Genomic DNA, 20,029 nt, shown 5'->3' on the forward strand with positions numbered 1-20,029 from the left:
CAAGCTGTCCTTGGATCAGTGCTTAGCCCTAGTCTACCCAGCTAAAGTGATGGCAAGGCTCAATCACTTAGCCATCGGGTGTCTAAGTGGGGCTGGGTCCCCCATGGGAGATCATAGAAGAAAAGTGGATGAGGGCACACAGCAAGCAGCTGGCAGTTTTGTGATACAGGAAGGGAGCCCCAGCATTCAGGGTAGCACAGGACCCCCACCCTTTAAAACTTTGGCCATGCTTGCAGTAAACAGGACCAATTTTTCTTAAAACTTTATTCTACCCTTGCTTAGGAAGTTTGAGGTAAACTGTGATCTTGCTAGAATTTTCCATGAAATGATTGTTAGGATGCCCCTGCTTCTAGGAACATGAATATAATCACTAGACAGGTAGTTCTGCTTCCCCTGAAGTAGAAGTATTAGTTTTGTTTGCCAAATAATCATTCAATTATGTGCCAAGTAAAGGTTGCAAGTCAGAGTATACACACAGTTGCTCTATATTAATGTATTGTCTCTAGATTATTCTCAACCCTGACTACATCTTGGAATCTCCTGCGGGTGGGGTGGGGTGGGGTGGGCAGGATGAGACTGCAGGGGTGAAGCCAGGGAAGAACTGTTAAGCTTCCCCGGTGATTCGAGTGTGCAGCTGGGCAAGAACCACCTCCCCACTCTGAATATGGTCTCCCCACACTTTCCATAGTTTCTGCAAACTTCCCCACACTTAAATCACGAACCGGCTTCTCTTCTCTTTTTCACATAGGGAAAGACAGCTGCCTTCCCTTGTCTATAAAAACAAAAATGGAAAACAAGAAAAGCTGACAGTTATTCCCTGCTTTATTAGGAGGACTGGGATCACAGACACACTGGAGAGTCCTCAACTCTCTCCCATTGGAAGACTGTCAGTATCAGATGCTAGAAAATAAAAGACTGACATGCTAGCATTTTGGCCCATCTAAGTTTTCCCTACTGCTCTTTTAGGGTTTTAAGTAATCTCTACACCCAACGTGGAGCTCAAATTCAGAGCCCTGAGATCAAGAGTCACACTCTAAGGTCTGAGCCAGCCAGGTGCCCCTCCCTACATCTCCTTAAAAGTCTAAGTAGAAAAATTCAGTTTCCTTTTGATCTTTTGATTATAAGGATGAATGGTTTCAAATTATATTATATTGCTTGTCTATTTATGAAATATATCTTGATAGTGCAGTTCCAAAATGATCATGACCTTGGATGAAAAGTTGAAGATTTTCACCAGTTCACAGTAAGTACAGGATAGGAGAGGAACATGATAAAAGATAGTATAGGCTGACAATTAGCAAAATCCAGACTGTGGAGAAACTCAAGAACTGACCAGTTTTATTTAATGAGAAAGGCAGAGAGTGAAGAGGAGGAGAAAGGAGTTAAAAGAAGAACATACAAATTAAGAGACTTAAGGAGCACATTAAGCAATTGCAACTTATGGACCTTAATGGATCCCTATTGGAATAAAGTGTCAAAATCATTTGAGATCAGAAAAGGTGACTGTTGACTGCATATTTGGTGGTACTAAGGAACTGTGGGTTCGTATGTACATAATATTGATACTGTGGTTATATTTTTAATGTCCTTATCTTTTAGCCATGCATTCTGAAATTTAATAGATGAAGTGTTATGATGTCTGAAGTCTGCTAGGGTGGGAGCAAGGAATGCATGGGGATATAGATTATATGAGACTGGCCATGAGTTGCCACTTGTTGAAACTGGAAAATGAGTAGAAGTTATTCTATTATTCTATTCTCCCCCATTTTTATATATGCTTGAATGTTCCCACAATAAACTTTAAAAGATGTTGAAGTTTTTGAAATCATTAGGACAGTTCAATTTCTGACTGCAATGTCATCTCATTAAATTTCTATGATGTTCTATAAAGTACTGGGCACAGTACTTACAAATCAGCTCACCTTAAAGAGGTCAATACTTAACAGCAATACACCATCTAATAGTTTCAGACACGGGAGGTTATACAAAAATGTTTTATTAAGTACAATTTCATATTTAGAACATTTAAGATTACAAATGTGATTAGATATTTAGGATACATAATTTATTCTTAAAATACATTAAGTTATATACAGACATTAAAAACTCAGCCTCCAAAATACTCAATAAAGATGTCTGGATGACACTTATAAAACTGACCTAGCAATTTTTTCTTCTCCTTGGCAGACAATTTTGAATCCTCATCAATAGTCTTTAGTAAATTCATTAGTTCATCCTTGGTTGTCTTCTGTGTATGGTCAGAATAATCACTTTGATCAATTCTCTGGCAATATATGTATCCTTTAAGATTAAAAGTAAAAAGTTCAGTTACTCTATTCCTCAGATTTTAAAAAAAAGCAATATTTTTACATTTGTATTCTTATTCCCCAGTTTGTAAAATGCATTGAAGATGCTAAACACTGCTCAGTCTCTAACGCTGGTCAAGTTACCTTTTTGACATAAGGACTCTCTCTGCTAAGTCTGGATAACTCTGAGGAGTTTTAAAGTCTGGTTGAAGTGCAACTACTTACAACAAAACGCTTTCAAATAAACACTAGGGATTTACCTTTGGAAGATCATGAAAATTGTATTTCTCACATTACCTGTGTCTCTATTTGGATCTCTTCCTTTCTGAATGGCCATGAGTTTAACACTAACAATTTTATGTAGAGTTCCTGGAATCTTAACAAAAAAAAAAAAAGAGAGAGAGAGAGAGAGACAGCGAGCAAGAGAAGGGACACAAGAGATTATTCAAATGATTTGAATCCAGTTATCTACTACATAAACTCAATTTAACTACTTTCAGAATTTTACCTTAAAAACATCTTTTTGATGGTCCATTAAAAAGAGTACAAGAAGATCAGTTTTGCCTTTGGATAAATTTTTATTGTCAACAATCGCTTTTGAGAATATCCTTTTCACAACCATTCGGTTGTCGCTCTATAAAAATAAAACAAAACATACCCAACAGTGTATATTTAAAAGAATGAATTTAATAGGGGTACCTGGGTGGCTCAGTGGGTTAAGCCTCTGCCTTCAGCTCAGGTCTTGATCTCGGGGTCCTGGGATGGAGCCCTGCGTTGGGCTCTGTGCTCAGCAGGGAGCCTGGTTCTCCCCACCCCGCCCGTGCCTACTTGTGATCTCTCTCAAATAAACAAACAAACAAATAAATGAGTTTAATAGAAGAGGCAATGTTGAATATTAATAGCCACTACTCATACTTGATGGCATACTTGATGCCAGTGTGAAATGATTTGACATGTGAGTCCTGTATTAAGACTACTCGAATACAATTCACATTTAGACAAAACACTTACTTCTTTCTGTAATTTAAATTCAGAAGGATGTGCTGCAACAGCCATGAAATACAGTAGTCTTCTAAATTCTTCTCTATTTTGGGAGTCCAGAAGCTTTAAAAAGAGCTGAGTGGCTTCTAATGCTATTTCAGTCTTCCCGTTCACTTCAGCCAAAAGAAAAAACTGCTTTTAATTTTGACCAAATATGACTATCGAAGGGAACAAAATTCAAGGTAAAGCTGAAGCAAAACACTAAACTAACTCAAAACTATTTTCAAAAGCAAAACCAAATCAAACGACTAGGAATTACAATAAATGACCAATGTCAACCATCAAGGCAGACTCCTAAATCCTTGTATAATCATTTTAGGATGTTAAATCAAGCTCTTGGCTTTGTAAATAAATCCCCAGCCTGCTCTTCATTAATCCAACACATTTCCAGGGTACACTATGTGTAAAGTAGTGATATAGCCAACTCTACCTGAGGAAAAATGGAAAGGCGTCTTTGAAACCCCAATTTGTTTTCAACAAACCATGTGGAAGAGTCTGGCTCACTGGTAGCGGGGCAGAGTTCTGCAGCTTTGAAGACAATGAAGTGCAGGGAGTGGAGGTGTTGGTAGAGCCTTCTAAAGAAGAGAACTACCACACTAGACCTATTAAACTTCCAGTGAATGAGGGCAGCTTTCTCCTGTGCCAACCAGAAGTTCCTGCATAACTGCAGAGCTTGCTAAAGCCTCCTTCCAAGTGAGCCCTAGAAGTTTTGGAATAAACATACTTTCCATGGATTAATCCAGATCCACTTCGAGCTTGAAGTAGTACCACTTTGGTTTATTTGGAGGATAATTAACTTTTTTCCTGTTTCCTCCAAAAGACAAATTCCAGTATCCAGTAAGATCTTACTTACCTAAGAGTTCTGCAATGCCATTATGAACATCAGATAAGTGATTTAACAGAGGTTCCCTACTACTGTAATATTTGCCAATGGCATCAAACAGAAGTTCTTTCACTAAGTCTATCCTCTCTGGTTGCTCAGGAAAGTTTCTGCTTATGTCCACCACCGTCTGGTCTGGAAGGTACTCTAAGCAGTCAGTTGCTGCAGAGAGCCATTCATCTTCCCTATGGGGGAGAAGAGAATTATTTTTTAAAAAATTATCTAAATTATTTTAAAAAGCAAAGAATAACAAATATACACACAGTACCTAATGTACTACCTCTTTCAAATCTGCCATGAGGATAAATTTCCATAGACTTAGATATAGATATGTATAATTCTTTTTAAAATACAGCTAGATCATGTATCACAGACAAAAAATTTGGCTTCACAGATCTTCCTTTTTCTTCTTGAAGAGGAAACAGAAGCTATCCACTACAAGACAAACTGAAAAGGATATCAAAATTCACACTCTACTCTTAAAATGCCACCTGGGTAACCTCAGAAAAGCAGTGCCTTTCAAGAAACAGAATTCTAGAATAACTTCTAGTACTCAACTTGGTAATATGCACTATATATTTATATATATTTTGTATACGGTTTTAAAAAAGAATAATCATGTGCTCTACCACTAGGAATCAGGACAACAAATTCTGCCAGCACCCAGGGGCATTACTTTGGGCAGGTCATGTCAGCTTTCTGCACATCAGCTTCACCAAGGTCATTGTAGGATGCGGTGAGATGATCTCTAAGGTCACTTCCAGCACAATTTCTAACTGTATTTAAAATGTAAGGTAATTGTAAAATGTTTTCATATGTTGCTTCAGGTTGTAGAAATATGGGGCACCTGGGCTGGCTCAGTTGGTGGCTCATGCAACTCCTAATCTTGGAGCTGTGAGTTCAAGCTTCATGATAGGTGTAGAGATTACTTAAAAAAATCTTTAAAAACACTAGATTATAGAAATAGGATTTAAATTATTTCTTTTTTTTTATAAGAATTATAGGTATGCAGGGCACCTGGAAGGCTCAGTCAGTTAAGTGTTCGACTCTTGATTTCAGCTCAGGTCATGATCTCAGAGTCGTGGGACTGAAGTCCACCTCGGGGCTCCATGGTGAGGGCGGAGCCTGCTTAAGATTCTCTCTAGCTGGGGCGCCTGGGTGGGTCAATGGTTTAAAGCCTCTGCCTTCGGCTCAGATCATGATCCCCGGGTCCTGGGATGGAGCCCCGCATCGGGCTCTCTGCTCAGCGGGGAGCCTGCCTCCCCCCTCCACCCCCCCCCCCCGCCTGCCTCTCTGCCTACTTGTGATCTCTGTCAAATCAATCAATCAATAAATCTAATTTTAAAAATGAATATAAAAAATGATGAAAATTAGATCTCTGATTTTGACCAAGGTCATTTTGTTCTTCACTTTCCCAAGTCCTGATAATTATCAACTAATGCTTATCTGATGCTGTGGATGGAAGAATGCAAAAGATTATCTGAAAACCACCATCTATGACTTTTCCTACAAACACCCTCAAATTATTGAGACAGATGTATTTCCACATACTGAGAGTCACTGTAAGCCTTGAGTATCCCTCGATCCAGATAGTTACTGCTGTTGACCAAGTCAGGTTGCCTCTTAGGCTGAGGAACTTTAGACACAACCTCTTGCTGTTTGAGTAAGGAGTCAAGAAGTGGAAGGTCTACAAGCTGCAGTAGACGTCCAATTGTTTCTTCTTGCCATACTTCATTAATAACTACACAGGGAAAATGACAAAGTAAAAAGGAACAATATTTACTAAATGCTCACCATGCTATTTGTCCAGGCAAGTCTAAGGTATAAATTTGTGGCAAAAGAAAAAAGAAAAGAAAAGAAGAGAAAGAGGAAAAAGAAGAGGAAAAAAAAGTCAATCTTATTTATGAAGTGGTTTCATAAAACAATTCAAGATTTGTTTAAAGTGTAGGAGAACAGACTTTGGATGACAGGAATTCTTTTCATTCTTTTACTGTAAAACCAATATGGCAGAGATAAGAGATCAAGTCATATAACATGTTAATAAGGACTTTGGAAGAAAGAATGATTCATTATTCCATCTGAAAACTGGTCTGAAACTATTGGCTCCAGATTATTCCACTCAGGGTTTCCACAACTGGGATGGGGGAGGGAAGGTGGAAATCGGTCATTAATCTACATTCCATTGCCACAGACAAGGAAGAACATAAGAGTTCTATTTATGCTTTAATGTGATTTTCAAAATTTTATTTAACCTAATAAAATGTTATAAAAAGAAATATCTGAGAGCATATTTTAAATAAATAAAAATCTGCACGCAAAACACTGCAGATTTGAACCTCTGCCAGCTGATAGGACAAAAGTCAGTGTTCAAGAGTTGCAACACTGATCTATTTGTTAAAGATAATAGACCTCTGTTAAAACTTAATATAAACAGCTTTAATACACAGTGTACTCTTTCTTTGTGCTCTGAACATTTAAATTCTAATAAAGGTTAAGACTGAAAAGTTTTAAATAACTTATTTGATCTGAAGTTGGTCTTCTGTTTCTTACTTTTATCATCTTTACTTACCTTGTGGAGACAAGGTTGCAGAGATGTTTACGGGAGGGGAGTTAGTAGGCTTTAAACTCAGATTTTCCCATAGATCCTCTAAACTTGCTGATTTGATATCAGATGACTTAAATAATGCACCTGAATACCTAAAATGAATTTATTTTTTAAATTACTGTTTATTAGTAAGCCCAGAGAAATACTTCACTATCAGAGAGCTGAGTTTCTACAAAGTTCATGTATTTCAGAGCAAAAACGCAACAAATGCAAATTCTAAGAGTAGAATACAAAAATATCCACCTTCTCTCTCAAGCCTAAATATACATACGCTAAATCTTCCTTTGAATATTCAGATTTAAGTAATTCGATGACTAAAATTTTGATCTCCAATTTTAAAACACAATCTAACTTTAACAGCTTACTGTTTTTAATCACTCGTCTCTATTTTGGGGGCATTTTTTGGTGGATAGGGCTCATCATTTTCCACATATAGACCTGTAATCCTTTATCTACAATTCTGAAACCCCAAAAGCTGTGAGAAATCTGAAGTTTATTCAGAACTCAGATGGCAACAAGACCTGTCCTGCCCGCATAGTCTTTACTTATCCCAGTTAGTATGACTATTCTGTTTACCACAGAAATATTACTGCATTTGGTTACCAGATGCTCTCCCAGATCCATCTAGGAGGGCCATCTAATATATCGTCTATGTAAAAAATAATCTTTTTAAAACCTCCAAAGTTCCAAATTTCTAAATGCACGTGCCTCCAATGGTTTCAGATAAAGAATGTGCACCTGCGTTTGGAAAGCTGTGATTTTGCCCTATCTTACCCTCATATTTCCATCCTCTATAAAGAGGTAAATGTTATCATCTTTTAAACAAGAGTGTTGAAAGTTAAGACATTAAGATATGTGAAACACTAAATACACCAAATTTGATACATGATACATTAAAAATAACTAAAAGTTGGTAACACTAACTCTTCGGGTCAGATCTGAATTAGAAGAGCTTTGGTTACATGGTCACCTCTACAAAGTATTGCTGAAAGAAATAAAAGGGAAACGTTTTATTTCATGACAAATAACCAAGTTACGTACTTATCACCAACACCCATTTCAAGCACTGGGCACTATAGGTTGTCCCCCAGTGTCCCTTGACATGATTCCTTCCTCCCCAGTGGAGCGCACTGTACCCTCATCTGCAGACGGCAGTACTGCAGTAGATTCCTAACTGGCTCTCCCCGTTAGGCTGTCCATATGGCTGCTAGGATGGCCTTTCTAAGATGCACTGTCGTTTTCTGTGGTCTCCCCAACATCTGTATGATTGATTGCAAACTCCTTATGTCATATGTCATATGAAATCCTCTGCATTCTGGGTCCCACATACCTTTCATACTTCACATCTGCCATGTCCTGGATTCCAGTGATAACCCACTTGCCTCCCTTCCTCCCTTCTTCCCTCCCCTTTTCTGGTTGTCCTTTGGGTATAAACCCTCGTACGTGTTTTTACACTGTGATTGTGAATTAAAGCAGGAAAAAAAAAATCAAAATCTGTTGATTATTCTGCTAAATATAAAATATGAATAAGTAGGAATTTCCAGGAGGTACCAAATAGAAATTCACTGTATTCTGTCAAATTTCCCCACAGACCCAGCCATTAACCTAGTTTACAGTTTCCAAAAGAACATAAAGCCGGTCAGCCTCTCCGTAAGAAGTAAATGAAAGCCTGCCAATGTCCCCAGGACAGTCCAACATTTCATACGAACCTGGAAGGCGAATATAGTTTATTCTCTTTGCCTGACTGACTGTCTTGGCTAGGTACAGTTGTGAATCTATAAAGGCTGCAACTACTGTCTTCAAATGTAGGTTTCTTGTCTTTGCCGAAGACTTTGGTTGGAACTGCTTCAAATACTTTGTAGTCCATAAGTGCCTGACACACTCTCACCACTTTGGCCCGAGGAATATCCACATCACCGAAATATTTATTCTGAATTAGGTGAGAGAAAATGACATCCACAGCTTCTGAACCAACGAAGCAGTCATTGTGTCTTTTTAAATGGTGTCTCCGCCTCTTCACTTCCACCTGTGTTTGCAGAGTGTTTATAATGCTGCTCCACACATAGGTGGCTCCGAACGGTTTCTGGGCCACACTGAAACCTGCAATGGGAAAAACTCAGAGTAACTTTGTTCATTAATAATCAGGTCTGAGGGTGCCTGGGTGGCTCAGTGGGTTAAAGCCTCTGCCTTCAGCTCAGGTCATGATCCCAGGATCCTGGGATGGAGCCCCGCATCAGGCACTCTGCTCAGCAGGGAGCCTGCTTCCTCCTCTCTCTGCCTGCTTCTCTGCCTACTTGTGATCTCTGTCTGTCAAATAAAATCTTTAAAAAAAAAAATAATCAGGTCTAAGCAATCCTTATGCAAAAACGGCAATTTCCGAAGTTATTAATGAGGAACAGTTATGAGCTCAGCTTGTTACCCAACTTTTCATCAGTAGCGCCTACTACATGCTGAACACCGTTCTATGGGCTAAGATACATCGGTGAGCAAAACGAAGTACCGTTCCCACCCACTTCTACTTTGTGGGAAGATACAGACAATATGCCCATGTTGGATGAATGCTGGGGAGTGGGTAATAAAACCTGGGGAGGAGGGGCACCTGGGTGGCTCAGTGAGTTAAAGCCTCTGCCTTCAGCTCAGGTCATGGTCTCAGGGTCCTGGGATCGAGACCCGCTTCGGGCTCTCTGCTCAGCAGGGAGCCTGCTTCCTCCTCTCTCTCTGCCTGCTTCTCTGTCTACTTGTGATTTCTGTCTGTCAAAGAAATAAATAAAATCTTTAAAAAAAAAAAAAAAAAACCTGGTGAGGAGGAGAACACTATTTTGGAGGGGATGTCTGGAAAGATCTGACAAGGTGGTATGTGAGCAGAAGCCGGAGTAAAACCAGGAAGCAAGCTGTGCAGATATCTGGGGAAAGGGCAGAGGGAGCAGGAAGAACAAAGGCCTGAGAAGCGAGTGTGCTTGGCCAGGACATGAGGAACAAGGCCATCATGGCATGAGTGGGTAACCAGGGAGAGAACAGTAGGAAGTGAGATCAGAGAGGAGTAGAAACAGTCTTCAGCGTGGGGGGAGTGCAGATCAAGTAGGTCCTTGCGGCAGTTAAGAATTACGTGGAAGGAACTCTATTAAGTGTCTCACATTTAGACCATTAGCAACGCTATGAGGCAGATATAATCTCTATTTGAGAGATGGAAAACAGATGCACAGAGGTTAAGCATAACTTCCAGACATACCGTAAGAGGTGCTACTGGAATTTGGCTCATGGTATCATTTTAAAGCATTTATCGGTAAATAGGTCGATGGATAGTTTTACACACACACACAGGAGTTGGAATAAACTAATATTTTTAAAGCTTCCTATTATGCAGGCTTAGGAGTTAAGTACTTTGTGCAGGGAAGACTGCTTTCTGCCCAACAGGAGCTCGCAGCCTGCCACAGAGAAAGGAAAAGCACAGAAACTGAGCAAGATTTTAGCAAAACAGAAAAGAAAGAAAACATGCCTTCAAAGAGTTATCACATTTTTCCTCATCGTAATAAATGGATATTTGGCAAAACTACAAAGAAAGGGAGAAACAATTAAGAGGAAAAAACTGCACCTCAGTTTTAATAAGCTGATGGAACAGAGTCTAGCTAATCATCAGCTCGTTGGCCAGCTGGCTAGCTTGCTTTTTTTTTTTTTTTAAAGACTTTATTTATTTATTTGACAGACAGAGATCACAGGTAGGCAGCGAGGCAGCCAGAGAGAGAGAGGAGGGGAAGCAGGCTCCCTGCTGAGCAGAGAGCCCCATACGGGGCTCGATCCCAGAACCCTGGGACCATGACCTGGGCCGAAGGCAGAGGCTTTAACCCACTGAGCCACCCAGGTGCCCCGCTTTTTTTTTTTTTTTTAAAGATTTTATTTATGTATTTGACTGACAGATCACAAGTAGGCAGTAGGCGGGCATGGGGAGGAGTGGGGGGTGGTTTGAGGGGGCGGGGAAGCAGGCTCCCTGCTGAGCAGAGAGCCCAATGCAGGACTCGATCCTAGTACTCTGGGATCATGACTTGAGCCGAAGGCAGAGGCCTTAACCCACTGAGCCACCCAGGCACCCTGGCTTGCTCTCTTTTTACATAAACAGAGAGTATGCCTTTTTTTTGTGTTATAACTTTCAGTGATCCTCTGAATACACAGTGGTTCTGATTTTTAAGCCCCCAGTTTTGTTAAGTGTATTACTTCCTATATTTTTAGGATACTCTGACAGAGAAGTTGAAAACTTATTACTTCCCTTAAGGTCATGTAAAAAGGAAAACTATGCATCAGTATAAATATAAGGAATAAGGGGAGCTATAACCAAAGAACTGCTACCTGAAACTACCTTCCTGCCTTTTTAGAGAAAATAGAATGTATGAGATGAAGGTAAAGTTGAGTTCCTGAAAGACATTAAAACTCCATTTAATGTGCTAGGGTCATAAATTTTAAGTAGGTCATTCAGTCTTTGATATTATAATAAAAGAATCCCAGTGGGCCATCACACTGTATTCACGTACAGTGTCATTTCGTAGCTACTAGAAATTTTAACATCTTCACCATGAAAATTACTAACATACACGCAGGCATACACATAAAATCCTTTACTATTTGTATACTTCCCGTACCAAAAGTAGATGGATAATTTAACTATCTACCAATTACCATGTTGGTTTAAAATAATCAGCAAAACTGTTTTTATATTTTAAAATTCAGGATACTTCAGGGGCACCTGGGTGGCTCAGTGGGTTGAGCCTCTGCCTTCAGCTCAGGTCATGATCTCAGGGTCCTGGGATCGAGTCCCGCATCAGGCTCTCTGCTCAGCAGGGAGCCTGCTTCCCTCTCTCTCTCTGCCTGCTGCTCTGCCTACTTGTGATCTCTCTATCAAATAAATAAAATCTTCTTTAAAAAAAATAAAATAAAATAAAATTCAGGATACTTCATAATCCAGTAACAAACAAAGAAGGCAATAATTGATGCTAGTTTTCCAAATATCATGTGAGCAGTTTTAAGGACTGAATTACGGAGAATCAGTTAGATAAACATTGGTAAGAGATTTACTACTGGCACAGTATTTAATATCTACTGAACAGAGCCAGACTGGAGCATTTGATGAAATCTTAAAACCTGTCCAGCTCATTCCTGGTGTTTAGAACCCAGGAGTAGCTGCACTGTTTCCAGCCACAGTAACTAAATAAAAGGAGTATTCATAGTTAATATTCTTTTTTTTTTTTTTTAAGATTTTGCTTATTTATTTGACACAGAGAAAGAGTGATCACAAGTAGGCAGAAAGGCAGGCAGAGAGAGAGAGGGAGAAGCAGGCTCCCTGCTGAGCAGAGAGCCTGACATGGGGCTTGATTCCATGACCCTGAGATCATGACCTGAGCCAAAAGCAGAGGCTTTAACCCACTGAGCCACCCAGGCACCCTCATAGTTAATATTCTTATCTTTTTAAAATACTAGAGATTATAGCTGAGATTTAAGTGAACTTAATGTCCACTTTTTAGCCTTTCCAAGTATTCATTATTATTAATAACAACTCATGTTTAAATAGATATGACAAGCTCTGCTTTCTCTTGTTGAATTCTGATAAACTTTCTCTGAAATACTTGTTAATAATCTTATTTTGAGGAAATCGAGGCTCATGAGTTAAATAAATCCAGTTACACAGGTAGTAAATGCATACTTTTTCTAGTTCTCAAATGTAAGTATATTAAATCACCAGAGAGTTTTAGCATCAACTTTTCATGGAAGACTAGGATTAAGTGAAAGAGCTTTAAGTGAGCCAATGAGATTAGAACAAAAAACTTTAAGATTTGTGAGCCCCCCCCCCCAAAAAAAAGATTGTGAACCCTTAACAAAGCTATTTAAAACAGCAGCCATGAGGGCACCTGGGTGGCTCAGTCATTAAGCGGCTGCCTTTGGCTCAGGTCATGATTCCAGGGTGCTGGGATCGAGCCCTGCATTGAGCTCCCTGCTCGGTGGGAAGCCTGCTTCTCCCTCTCCCCCTCCTCCTGCTTGTGTTCCCTCTCTCCGTGTCTCTCTCTGTCAAATAAATAAAATCTTGAAAGAAAAAAAGAAAGAAAGAAAGAAACAGCAGCCATGGACGTCTGGGTGACTTAGTTGGTTAAGTAAGCACCTGCCTTCGGCTCAGACCATAATCTCAAGGTCCTGGGATCGAGTCCTACATCAGGCTCCCTGATCAGTGGGGAGTCTGCTTCTCCCTCTCCTTTTGCCCCTCCCCCAACTCAGGCTCCCCCCCAATATATAAATAAAACCTTTAAAAAAAGCAGTCATTAAATAAATAAATACTGTAGCCATTAGACCTAAAATAAAGTAGGGTATCATAAATTCTATAATACATACGAGCCACAGTACACAGGGAGTTGGAGAGGAGAGGAAAATAAGATTCAAACTTATAGAGATCAGAGGGCCTTTTAAGCAGCAGTGAAATAAACTTCTGGCTGGTAATGATACTAAATTTGAAACACCTCAGTCCGAAGAGTTGAGCTACAAGTAGATAAGTATAAAAATCCTAAAAATTAAGGCTGAGTCACTTACTAATTAGAGATCAACAAGACAACAGGAGGGGGTGGGAGGGAGGGGATACACAGCTTCAGCGACAAAGGCTAATCTTCAGAGGGGAAGTAAGAAGAATAAATTTCCGCATATTAACTTGCTGCTTAAATATGGGAAATCAGGAAGTTCTGCAGGTTGGATAACACAGTATAAAAGATTAAAGAACAGGTTAGAGCAGGATAGTAGGCACCTCTGAGACACACAATGTTTCCAGAGTCCTCTAGGCATGATACAATTCAGCCCTTTCAGGTCCCCTCTGTTCTCACTGACCATTAATTCCCAACATTGCATCCTGGGATATTTCCCCTCAAGCATCACCACCCACAGACCCAAACCAGCTCATGTTCATACAGATACTTTAACACATAACATACCCTGCACTTGACAAGTACAAGTGCCAAAACCCACACCAGGATAACCTGTTTTTTTAATGCTGACTTCACCAGTTGAACACAGATCCCCCACATGCTGGTTTGAAACTTATTCATCATCGAAGAGTTGAAGTGAATATGGGTATAGCAGACCACGGCCCAGTGAGACAAATTACTGTGACTTCTGGACAGGATTCAAGAGATCAGAAGTAGACAAAGAGTGCTTTGTAAGTCTAGCATCAAATTTCAGTTTCAGCTTGTCCCCAGCCCTCACTTGCATATGAGCTAGACATTTCTTTAAAAGTCATCACTATCTAATTACCTGTGATGCTCACCTTAAACCAGGTGCCCCAGTCGGTTAAACATCTGGCTCCTGATTTTGGCTCAGGTCATGAGCTCAGGGTTGAGAGATGGAACCCCACATGGGGCTCTGTGCTGGGCATGGAGCCTGCTTGAGGTTCTCTCTCACCTTCTGCTCCTGCCCCAACCCACTCTCTCCCCCTTCTCTAAAATAAGTAAATTAATAAAATCAGATTCAGCACTATCTGCGTCTTGATGCTTCCTAATTTCCTTTGGTCAGGAATGTTCTAAAAGCATCATGATGAAAGGATCAAAGAGTCTAGAGATTAGCTGTGATGACCTCGGATAAGAGAGTTAACCTCTATAGGTTGGTTTCTTCATTCACTGATACAAGAGCTGAACACTGTGTTTAAGGTTGGTTTCAGGTCTAAACATCGGATTATAGGATTTCAGAGACTGAAATTCTACCCATTTCCATTTAGATATGGACATTGAACACCACAGAAAATATGGTAAGAAATGAGGAATAGGAACAATAAAAAGCTTTTTGGAAGGTGGCCTAACAAGAGGCTCAGAAATTGTTTTAAACTAGATCTATAACATAGTGTTCTCACAAGCCCTATATAAATCTAGGCTAGTTAACATTCATTTTTCAAGCACTCATCTTTATTTGCTTGGAAGCAATACTTATTTTTCAAAGCCAAGACCTGTCCTTTGCACGTATTTGAAAGCTATCCAAAAAAGCTTACCAACCATAAAAAGTTAAATTTCTAATATTGAACTCTGATATATATGTGTTATACTAATATCTTCCCTTCTACAAATACACACTAAATACTCAAGCTATTGAAATAATTCCCTAAAAGATCAAGTCATAAGGCAGACATGTCAAGAAATTACACTTATTCAGAAGTTACAAAGGGAAAATCAGCTTCAGCTATGATCTGTGGAACACACCTCCCACAGCCCTGCTGGTGAAACCGACCTGAGGGCAAAATCAGTTCTATAGTCACTTCAAATTAGTAGGATTATTCGCCTCCTGAGAAGATCATACACACATTACAAAAGTGGACCCCAGTGCAAGGTAAATGCACAGAGAATTATGAAAAAAAAATGCTACTTCTACATGAACATGTAACAATCTTCTTTTCCTTCTTGGGCTTTAGAATGCCCCTACCCCACAGAGGAAAAAAAAAAAAAAAAAGAATTCAGATAGCTCCTGTTAGGCAATTTTCACAAAACTTGGACAGCAAGCTAATGCTTTTCAAATGTCCTTACAGTTTGCAAAAGTTCAAATTATTTAATTGTCTTCTAGACTGCCTCACATAATAGCTTTGGTTATTCAATGCTTGTGAGTGGTAGATGATTGCCAACTACTAAAAATTTTTAAAGGAGGGTTAATGCGGTGGTTCTTAGTCAATGATTTTATAGTCACCTAGATCTGGCAACGTCTGGAGCCATTCTTGGTTGTCCCAGGCTGAGGAAGGGGAAGTGCAACTGGCACTTAGTGAGCGGAGGGGCTAGGGACGCTGCTAAACACAGGCCAGCCCCCACAACAGAGAAAATGTCAATGGTGCCCACAGCTCAGAAACTGGGGGTTAACTGAATAGTATCAGGACATGAAAACTTGTGTTAATGCAGCAGGCACAGCGCTCTTTTCTGTGGATACAAAGAGTAAGACCAGGGGTGCCTGGGTGGCTCAGCGGGTTAAAGCCTCTGCCTTCAGCTCAGGTCATGATCCCGGGGTCCTGGGATCGAGCCCCGCATCGGGCTCTCTGCTTAGCGGGGAGCCTGCTTCCTCCTCTCTCTCTCTCTCTGCCTACTTGTAATCTCTATCTGTCAAATAAATAAATCTTTAAAAAAAAAAAAAAAAGAGTAAGACCAAAGCATGAGTTCTGGAGTCCCAGATACCTGAGTTCTATTCTTGGCCCCATCATTTACTAATAATGCAATCCTGGTCAAACAGCCTAACTTTTCTGTTGCAAAATAAGAGCTAGGTCTACTTCCCTTAGTTACTGTGAGGATCACAGGAGACAATATACGCTAAGTGGCTACCATCAGTACCCAGCAATGAACAGACGTGTAACTCCAGAGTGGGAAACTGTCACAATCTGGAAGAGCCTAAAGACTCAATGTAATATGATATCCCCTCCTTTTCTAAAAAGATTTTATTTATTTGACAGAGAGAGAGAGAAAGACAGTGAGAGAGGGAACACAAGCAGAGGGAGTGGGAGAGGGAGAATCGGGATCCCTGCTCTGCTCTGCAAGGAACCTGATGTGTGGCTCCATCCCAGGACCCTGGGATCATGACCTGAGCCAAAGGCAGATGCTTAACCGACTGAGACACCCAGGAGCCCCTGTAATGTAATATCCTGAATGGGATCCTGGAACAGAAAAAGAACATTTGGCAAAAATTAATGAAATCTGAGTAAAGTATGGACTTCAGCTCATAAGTATGTGTTAACTTTGGTTCATTAATTGTGACAGACGTACTATACAAAGGTAAGATGTTAATAGTAAGGAAAAAATGAGTAAAGGGCAGATGGGAACTCTATATACCAACTTCATGACTTTTCTGTAAATCTAAATCTATTCTACAATTCTAAAAGTTTATTTAAAAAGTAAAAAGAAAAGGGAAGCTATCTTACTTCTTCCCTCCTCTGAATTAAGGGGACAGTCTCTACCTTCAGAGTTTATCCTTTAACTATTCGGACCACCGGAGGATGTCAGGCTTTAAAGAGAATTCAATAAATAAAGGCTGCCAGCAGATTAAGACAAGATGTGTCACATACCAGAGGATTTAACTCTTCATCAGAAAATAACAAATAAATCCTAATAAATCCTAAGTCATTTAGTCATGAGCGTCTGCCTTCAGCTCCAGTTGTGATCCCAGGGTCCTGAGATAGGCCCCAAGTTGGTCTCCCTGCTCAACAGGAGGCCTGCTTCCCCCATTCCCTGTGCTCCTCCTCCCATTCATGCTCTCTCTCTCACGTGTTCTCTCTCTCAAAATTTTTTTAAAAATCCTAAGTCATTTAGGATTAAAGAGAATTTTTTAAAAGATTTTATTTATTTATTTGATAGATAGAGATCATAAGTAGGCTGAGAGGCAGGCAAAGAGAGAGAGGAGGAAGCAGGCTCCCTGCTGAGCAGAGAGCCCAATGTGGGGCTCGATCCCAGGACCCTGGGATCATGATCTGAGCAGAAGGCAGAGGCTTTAACCCACTGAGCCACCCAGGCGCCCCGGATTAAAGAGAATTTTAAGAATTTTTTTTTTCAAGAGGTTTTAAAACATTACTCACAGAACTGTGAAGACAAAAAAAAGAAAAGAACTAATCTACTGGACATTAACCAAAACCTTATGAAAAGAGATAAATGTGGAGAACTGAGATTTGGGTGTTCAAAGAGGCAGCTGTGACTGAGTGGGGAAAACCTGCTAGACACTGATACCAATATGCAATGCTTTTAGTGTATATTGGTTTTGGTAGTCCAAAGTTTGTTTTCCTCTTGTGTGGTATTAGAGATGTCAGGCGAAACCTGAGACTGCCTCTAAAAAGAAGGCTGCAAGTAGGTAAAGGATGTAAAAGAAATCTTTTCTAATAAGAACAATTTTAAAACAGGCTAAGGGAAGTATCCACAAAAGTAGGCATTGGCCCCTACTTTAATTGAGACAGATTAATGAGACAGCATATGGGAAGTACTTTGAGCTCCCTGGAAAAGTGATACCAGGTGAATTCAAGGAATTAGGTTACAGTATGAAGGGATAACAGGATAACACACCACTTTCTTGTCTATATTGAAAGGCAAATATCTTCAAATAATGTGCTGATGGCTAGCTTATAGCATTCATTTCTTCTACATAAATCAGGTCCCCTGATCACTACAGCCCCTTTAGGTGTGGAAAGAGTATTCCATAGAGAACGGAGAGTACAAAGCTGCTTGCAGGAACCAAGCAGCACAGGCTCCTATTACTGTGCTCCCTGGGACTGTGACAGGGAACTAAAGGGTGGAAGAGGGATTAACAAATGCTGACAGGTAGGGTTCCAACTCCAGCAAGCAAAACAAATGAGAAAAGGCAGTGGGCCCTTCTCTGCCTGCTGCACCTGCCAGGCAGCAAACTGGTCTTTTCCTTGGGTTTAGAGCTGCTTACCAGCACCTCCGCTCTTCCCTCGGAGAGTCGCCTACTTACTTTTGAAGATACATACTCCCTTATGCCATCTAAGAACCTGTTCACAAATGCCCAAAGCTCATTACTGGTATTTCAGCTGTTAGAGAAGACAGGGTGCTACGGTTCTAATCACTTAAAAGTTGGCAATTGCTTTCACTCAGAAAGTAAGCCTAAAGACTTCCCAAGACTGTTTCCAATTTTGAATTCTCAAATGATGAATGAATCCCTTCTCTTCACAAAGTAAAACAAAGAGAAATTCTGAATGTAGGCATCATATGCTTATCTGATCCTTTAAATTGGTTGAGAAAAGGTCAATATTGTGCTTGTTCTTAGAAAAGTAGCTATCACAAATTTATTGGCATTTTGAAGATTAAAAGGAGTATTAGTGAGTCGACACAAGACTGGAACCATTGAGATGCACCCAAATGACCTGAGTCAATTCACTGACTACTGTCATCTTGAGGAAGGAGTCAATTTCACTAGTAGGTATTTTCCAAAGGAAACGTTTTTGCCAGACAGGGAACCTATAACATCCCACACAGCAGATACAGAAAGGGGGAAAGTTGTATCTGCTCTAGAAAGGGGGGGGGGGGGGGGGGAAGGCTGTGTCGTGTGAATATCTTTATTTACTGAGTTGTAATATGCTAGGATCAGAATTTTAGAATTGATAATTGATTATCCATTCCGTTCATTTGTTTGGATATTCAAAGAAAGCAAAAGGTTAAACAAGCTGTCCCCAAAGATATGGTGGCAGAATTCACCAACGTCTCTCCTAATGTCATAGAACCATTAAAAAAAAAAGTTCAAAACTTCTATTCACTGAAATATTCCTTATCCAGAAAATTTAACGAATAAAAACTTTTTATGCCAAGTTCCTTCCCATCGAACAAAAAACACTCATCACTCCCGGGAAGTCTGGAGAACAGAGTGGGCAAGAGAGGCGCTCGGTCCCTGGCCATATTGCGGGGTCGAGGTTTGTGCTTGAGACAGAAGGCAAAGAGCCATCCAGGTCCGGAGACACTCGCTACGCGTAAGTCCGTGGAGCCTGTCTGGAGACCGAGTGAGAGCGCCTGGCACGCAGCGGGCCACTGACGGGCGCGCGGCGAAGTTCAAGTTGGGCAACTAAGTAAAAAGCGGGGCTGTGAGGGCGGCGGGGTCTGCGGGCCGAAGCCCACCCGCCGGAGGGGGATCCAATTCGCCGACACTGAGAGGTACCCGCGCGAGTGGTTACAGCTGCGCCGACCCGCTAGACCCGGCGGGGTCCCGGTCCAGCGCGAGAACCGCAGCCTGAGCCCCTCTCTCCCATCCCCGCCCCCACGCCCCAGACAGGGGTCCTCAGCACCTACCCGGAGGCCTCTGCGCCGGGCTATGGAGAGCCGACAGGTTCAGCGCCGCCGCCTTCTCCCGCACCGTAGCCATGGCCGTGGCTGCCAGGTCGCCAGCGCCACCGACTGTGGCACGGTAGAGTCGGCGCCCGCCGCTCCGCCGCCAGTTAACTGGCCCGGGACGGGGCGGGGCTGCCGCCAGGTTCCGCCCCCGCCCGGCCCCCGCCCGCCCCCGGCCCGCCCCCGGCCCGCCCCGGGCGCCGCGCGCCACGGGTCACGTGGCTGTCGAAGAAGCGTGTAACCTGCCGCCCGAGGGCCGGGAAAAGGTGCGGCCTCCGCCGTCCTTGACTGCGCTACCCACTTGTGATGTGGAATTTCGGTGTGGGCCCGGTGACTGGCGCCGACACCTACGCGACCCGCTTCCCACCGTTGCTCGGCGTCTCCTGAGCGCGGG

General features: G+C 41.4%; 1 protein-coding gene across 1 annotated transcript; it reads right to left on the reverse strand.

Moving 5' to 3' along the window:
• Positions 1-1,975: 1,975 nt before the first annotated feature.
• On the reverse strand, positions 1,976-19,749 carry DEPDC7 (DEP domain containing 7). Its single transcript, XM_046016657.1, has 9 exons — positions 19,597-19,749; positions 8,542-8,932; positions 6,797-6,924; positions 5,779-5,968; positions 4,201-4,412; positions 3,318-3,460; positions 2,815-2,940; positions 2,604-2,682; positions 1,976-2,301 (listed from the first exon to the last, which is right to left on the reverse strand). The coding sequence occupies exons 1-9, from the start codon at positions 19,667-19,669 to the stop codon at positions 2,108-2,110; spliced, it is 1,536 nt and encodes a 511-aa protein (XP_045872613.1). The 5' UTR covers positions 19,670-19,749; the 3' UTR covers positions 1,976-2,107.
• Between the last annotated feature and the right edge of the window lie 280 nt (positions 19,750-20,029).

The sequence above is a fragment of the Meles meles genome, chromosome 8, assembly GCF_922984935.1.
Source record: "Meles meles chromosome 8, mMelMel3.1 paternal haplotype, whole genome shotgun sequence".
Lineage (NCBI taxonomy): Eukaryota > Metazoa > Chordata > Mammalia > Carnivora > Mustelidae > Meles > Meles meles.